Below are 6,160 nucleotides of genomic sequence, written 5' to 3' on the forward strand. Positions count from 1 at the left end.
AGCGGGTGAGCCGTAGCATCACGTCCACCAGCTTCCCCGGACGTAAACTCAACAATAATCTGTACATCCAGGTTACGCTTACACATAGGCGACGCATGTGCAAAAGTTTGACCTGCTTTGTTTGTTAAGCCATGCACCCATCCATTCCTCGGGAACAGGACCCAAATTTTACCGATAGGATGCTTTTGCATTGACGAGCGGATGCCGGCAGTTTCGTATGTTGATCAATCAGGGCATCCACCACCGTGCTTCTCCTCCTGCTAATTCAAATGTTCAAATCAAGTTAACTGTTTGGTTAATTAATAGGTTCATGCATATGTAATGTTGGAGTGTTTATTATATCTCTACCCCAAACAAAATCAGCTGACTAACACGAAATTGGTAGATCGGCAGATTGATAGAGAGGGTTCGGGTGAAATCCAACTCCACCTTATGTTGGTGCCCAAGGCAACCGTGCCCTCGGACATTGTTCACGTTCGAGGCGTCATTGTGAATGCTCCGGGTGGAATCCTAATTTTCTGGTTCTACTGCAACAACTGGGTGACTATGATGTCGTCATTACTTTCTCTTCCAAGCTCTACGTACTTTGGAGGCCAGCATTGTTGTCACACACGCTTTTGCCCTGCGGTATCGTCTTAATTACTGGTTGGGAAGATGCACACCGGATGTATAGCCCAGAACATGCAACGAGAACTGGGAAGGCGGCGGTCCTAGAGATGTAGGTTTACCTTGTCACGTAGATTTTCATCATATCAGTGGTGTGTCTAGAAGTTAGAACGGCATGTGATATATTGCGGCGTTCTAGGTCTATTTTTAGATATGTAGGTTGACCTTGTCATGTAGATTTTCATCTGGTTTCCTGTAATAACTTGCTAACATGTATATCAATAGGATTGTTTTTGCCTGATTTTTCTTATAAATGCGTGGGTTTCTGTTTTCCTTTTAATGCAAGAACACCTTGCCCCTCCAAGGTTCTCGGAAACAGAAATATGGTACTACCTCCGTTCCATAATTCTTGTCGAAATATTACATGTATGTAGACACCTTTTAAGAATAGATACATCCATTTTTGGACAAATTTGAGACAAGAATTATGGAACGGAGGGAGTAATTACTACAACACATGAAGTTAACGGAAAAGTTTGACAGCTGGATTGCACCACAAAGTGAGCTAAATTTTTTTCTTACATGCATCTTCGATTGATGTAAAACTACAGCACACGGTACGGTAGTTGGCATCTTATACGAGATCACCGGATGACCACACTATTTACAGCAGAGTACACAAACCACCAAGACAGAGCAAAACCCCAGAACAAGACAGAGCAACAAGCTAGCAGATCGAAGGGAGAGAAGGAAACAAAGAGAGAAGAGCGATTAACTACTGCTCTGTGATAAGCTGTTGCTCACCCTACATCCGGCCACTAGATCCCCTGAAGAGAAACAAGAAAAAACAAGAAGCCTCTCCACGGATCACACCAGGCACACGTAACGGGTCGATCTATATATGCAAACAGCGGCTAGCTAACTAAGCCCCAAAAGCTGGACGAGAGCGCCTTGATTATTGGCTTAAGTGGCGTCGACGCCGGCGTTGGGCTCGGGGCACTCGAGGATGCACTCGAGGCGCGGGCGCCAGGCGTTGGCGTCGCGGTGGGGCGGCGGCTTGTCGTTGCAGGCGCGGGCGGTGCCCATCTGGCAGAGGACGTCCTCGAGGCGCTGCTCGCCGCTCTTGAGCTGCGCCATGAGCCACTCCAGCTCCGCCCTCGTCAGCACCACCTTCACCTTCATCCCCCCCGCCGCCGCCGTCTCCGCCACCGCCTCCTCTTCCTCATCCTCTTCTTTCTGGTGCAGCAGCATCTGGCCTATGCTCCTGCAGGCGGCCTCCTCCTCTCTGTCCTCCGGCACCGCCACGTGCCGCCGCCGCATCTCGCGGTGCTGCTGCTTGCACGCCGCGTTGAGGCAATTCCCCATGGCGCTCGCTCCCTCGATCCAGGCTTCGCTGGTCGAGAAGACAGAGTACAAGAGTGCGTGAGAGGTTTTGCTAAGAGGTGGCAGGAGCGGGGGAGCGGGGCGTTATATAAACGACGACGAGAGGCTCTGCCGGGCGCCCGCCTTTGGGTTGGTGCGGGCGCCGTGGGGTCCGCGGGGCGCGGGAAAAGGCCAGGAAGCATGCTGCAAGCACATGGTGGGCTCCGGCCGGGGATTGGTGCGTGTGTGTGTGTGGTCGGGTGCGTGGCCCCTTAACAGCCGGCACACACACGCACGCCTTTTTGCCTTGGCTTTTGCTGCTGCTTCCTCCTCTTTGCTTTTTTTGGTTTGGTGGCTTTGGTCGGTCGCTCGTACTAATTGCGTTGGCCAAAGGTCGTTTGGCTCCGGCTGGCGAGATCTCCGGCCGGGCATGTGGGCTCGCGGCTCATCTTGTTTTAACGGGACTGGGCGGGGACATGGGACATGGAATGGCAGATCGATGGTGCTGGCCAGCGTGCGTGCACGCAGCATGCTTCCGCTGCACGCACACACGCACGATCTTGGCAATGACATGGGATCGGATCGGTGCGCGACAGCGCGGTCGAGTCCAGGGAATTAATCGGCACCGGATCTCAGCGGGAATGTCCATCCATTGATTCACCGTTCACGTAGCTGTAACTACAGGTTTGTACACGCGCTCCCTCCACGCAGTTATCCTTTTAAAATTTGTCTGCTAGTTGATGGTTGATTTTTGGTGCATGCCCAAGTTTCCAAGGGAAACGAGCCGGCCGTCTTTCCTCTGCGTATCCTTAGACCTTCAAACCGTTTTGGATCCAGAAAATAGCAGCCGGGAATTCTTGGATCGGAGCTACACCTACAAGACGTTGCCATCAGTGATATGAAAAACATACCGGCATTTCAGAGAAAAGCGACGAAATTTCCCTTTTGTCGGTAACCCAATTTGGCAGCGCGGGTGAAGATTAGTTTGGGTCAGTACTACTGTATGTGCTACGTTTACGCACACGCTTTGCAGAGCAAATTAAGCAGCCGTATATAGCCATTGCCAGGAGCACGCGTATGCTCTTTGCCTGTACGTGGTCGTTGTCGACACAGCCACAGATCCAGCTGTACGGAGTACTCCCTCCACGTCCCTAGATCGTAAATTTAGTTAACTAAATATTAATTAAATAATTAAAAAATTATATCATTAGAAAGGTTCTTTCGATAACGAATCTAATGGTGTATTTTTTGTTAAAAAACATACATATCTAAATAATCAAATTGAGAATCTAGGTATGCGTACGTGCCTCATATTATGGGACGGAAGGAGTACATATCAACAAGAAGATGATCACTCCGTATAATTGTGCTGCACACACACAGTTGGGTAGGGGGGCGTGGAGCCATGCCGCGCGTGCGACCATATATAGCCCGGCACATGAACACACCGGAACACATGTATACAGAAATTATCCCCGAGTCCCATGAGGAGGCTGGGCGCGTTCGTCATCGCCTGAGCACGCTTCAACGGGCAGGGCCGACAGTTCCTTCCTTCTGGTTTGATTCCAATAGGAGGCATGTATTGGCGCTTCTGCAGGATCGAGCTACCCGAGCCAAAGCTTGTTTGAGCTCGTGCTGCCAGATTATGACTGGCATTCACCGAGCTCTGTTCCTGAATATGCCGGTTCTTGACGGTCTTCGGGGTTTGGTCCGTTTGTTCACAGATTCGGCTGTCATCAAGAGTTATATACATGAGCAGCTTGTAACTGGCGCCACCGTGGGCTTGCCTTTTGTTAGGCTTCGATATCCCGGCCTCGATCTGGGGGGACCACATGTGGTGCCGTTTTTTGAAGATGGCGAGATTAACATGGAGTATTACTATGATGCCGTCGAGTGGCATGCTCGAGAATTTACTGCGTCGTCGAGATGATATAGACTTCCACTGTGTTGCTGAATTTTAACACTTGTTTTTTGGGGGAAATAGCCCCCGAGTCTTTTCTTGTCATTAGGTGTCGAACAGCTTGTGTTTCCTCTTCTTTTGTCGTGTCCTGCAACCAAAACTTTGTTAGCTAAATATTTTGAATGAATACCTTTATCCACTGATGTTGTTTGCTGATGTTGAATATCTTGTGTCGTGACGAAGTGTGACAGACTTGCGCCTGAGTGCCGTCCGTTGATGAGGGTGTTGAGCCGATGGTTTGGAGACCTCTCCTGGACGGGGGTAATTATGATTTGTACGATGCTTGTATTCGTGGGTGTTTCACGCAGCCCCCGAGTCCTGATTGACTGTCGGGTGAGTGCCACCCGCGGAGTTTTCACTGCGACGCTGGAGTTGCCGCACTCGAGCGATATTATATAGAAACATCCCTCAGGTCTTTGAAGAGATGAAGGTTTTTAATGTAGTAATTCAGTTCATGTGCGAGGGAAAAACTAATCTTTATTCATTGACGTACTGACGAAAATAATATGACTGAATAGAAACTGAAGACGATAAAAAGATAAATTGAATCTGTTTGTAGAAAAAGCTAAGTGTAGAAACGCCGTAGCTGTGCGGCGTTCCACGGCATGCCGAAATCGATGCTGGTGGCTGGATCCTTCAGGATGTAGGCACCATCGGGGATCACTTTGGATATGATGTAGGGTCCTTCCCAAGGTGATGCCAATTTGTGGTGACCCTTCTATTTCAGCTGAAGGACTAGGTCGCCTTCAACGAATGAACGACGGCGTAGTCGACGGTCGTGATAATTGTGGAGACTCTGTTGGTAGATTGCTGATCGAGCAAGGGCGATGTCGCGTGCCTCATCTGCTGCGTCGAGTGCATCTTCCATACCTTCTGTGCAATCTGGTCCAGCATATGCTGCGACCCGAGGTGCGTTATACCTTACTTCGGATGGCAGCATTGCTTCTGCTCCGTACACCATGAAGAAAGGGGTGAACTGCGTTGAAGAATTGGGTGTAGTCCTCAGGCTCCAGAGTACCGAAGGGAGTTCTTCGACCCATGCGCCAGCTGCTCTCCGCAAGGGTGTCATCAACCTTTTCCGCATGCCTTCGGTGAGCAGACCGTTGGCCTTTTCGACTTGGCCATTTGTTTGCGGGTGCGCGACTGCAGCATAGTTGATTCGGATCCCCATCTGCTCGCAGAAGTCTTGAAAGTCGTCTGCTTTGAAGTTTCTTCCATTGTCCGTGATGATACTGTGAGGAACGCCAAAACAGAAAACGATAGACCTGAAGAATTGAATAGCCGTTGTAGATGTGGCACTTGCGATTGGCATGGCTTCGATCCATTTCAAAAATTTGTCAACCGCGACTAGCAGAAAGCGGTGTCCTCCATGACGCGACTTCCTCAACGGGCCTACCATCTCGAGTCCCCATTGCACAAAAGGCCAGGCGATGGGAATTGTCTTGAGTTTGGATGCTGGGGCATGCGGCATCGTGGCAAACATCTGACATGCCTCGCATTTGCTGACGATAGCCTGGGCGTCGAGTAGGGCCGTGGGCCAGTAGAATCCAGCTCTGAAGGCTTTGGCAACGATTGTCTTGCTTCCGGCGTGGTGCCCGCACGTGCCCTGATGGATACCTAGGAGGATATCATGTCCTTCCTCTGGTGAGATACATCTTTGAAAACCGGAGACGCTGCGCTTGTACAACTCGCCGTTGATTACTGTGAAAGCTTTCGATCGCCGCATAACCCTTCTAGCTTCGGTTGTATCCTCTAGCAATTCCTGTTGGAGCATATATACGAGTAAAGGCTTCATCCACGTTGGTTCAATTGCCAGGACTTCGACTGCGCCGGCTGCTGCTTGCTCATTTACGTGGTTGTCAGGTGAAACTGCTGAATCGACTGTGGGATCTGAGTTGGGAGACTTTTTCTCTGAAATTGTCGCACTCTTCTCTTTGATGCTTCGCTGATGGATGATCTCCAGAAAAACGCCGGGCGGAACTGCTGCCCGTGTGGATCCCAGGTTGGCCAAATGATCAGCCTCTTCATTACTGGCTCGGCTAACATGCGCGAGCTCACAACCGTCAAAATTACCCTCCAATGTGTTGTACATATCACGGTAGGCGATCATGGTGTCTGATACTGCGTCACAGGTCTTCATTGTTTGTTGCACCACCAAGTTGGAGTCACCATAGATCATTAGGCAAGTGGCACCGCATGCTTTTGCCATCCGCATGCCATGCAACAGAGCTT

At 50.1% G+C, this 6,160-nt stretch overlaps 1 protein-coding gene across 1 annotated transcript; it reads right to left on the reverse strand.

Annotated features, from left to right (window-relative positions):
- Positions 1-1,129: 1,129 nt before the first annotated feature.
- Positions 1,130-2,063, reverse strand: LOC100826023. Its single transcript, XM_010233115.3, has one exon. The coding sequence runs from the start codon at positions 1,969-1,971 to the stop codon at positions 1,570-1,572; it is 402 nt and encodes a 133-aa protein (XP_010231417.1). The 5' UTR covers positions 1,972-2,063; the 3' UTR covers positions 1,130-1,569.
- Between the last annotated feature and the right edge of the window lie 4,097 nt (positions 2,064-6,160).

The sequence above is a fragment of the Brachypodium distachyon genome, chromosome 2, assembly GCF_000005505.3.
Source record: "Brachypodium distachyon strain Bd21 chromosome 2, Brachypodium_distachyon_v3.0, whole genome shotgun sequence".
Taxonomy (NCBI): domain Eukaryota; kingdom Viridiplantae; phylum Streptophyta; class Magnoliopsida; order Poales; family Poaceae; genus Brachypodium; species Brachypodium distachyon.

Coding starts and splice junctions, on each gene's coding strand:
- LOC100826023 (XM_010233115.3), bottom strand. CDS start 1,971: ATGGGGAATTGCCTCAACGCGGCGTGCAAGCAGCAGCACCGCGAGATG.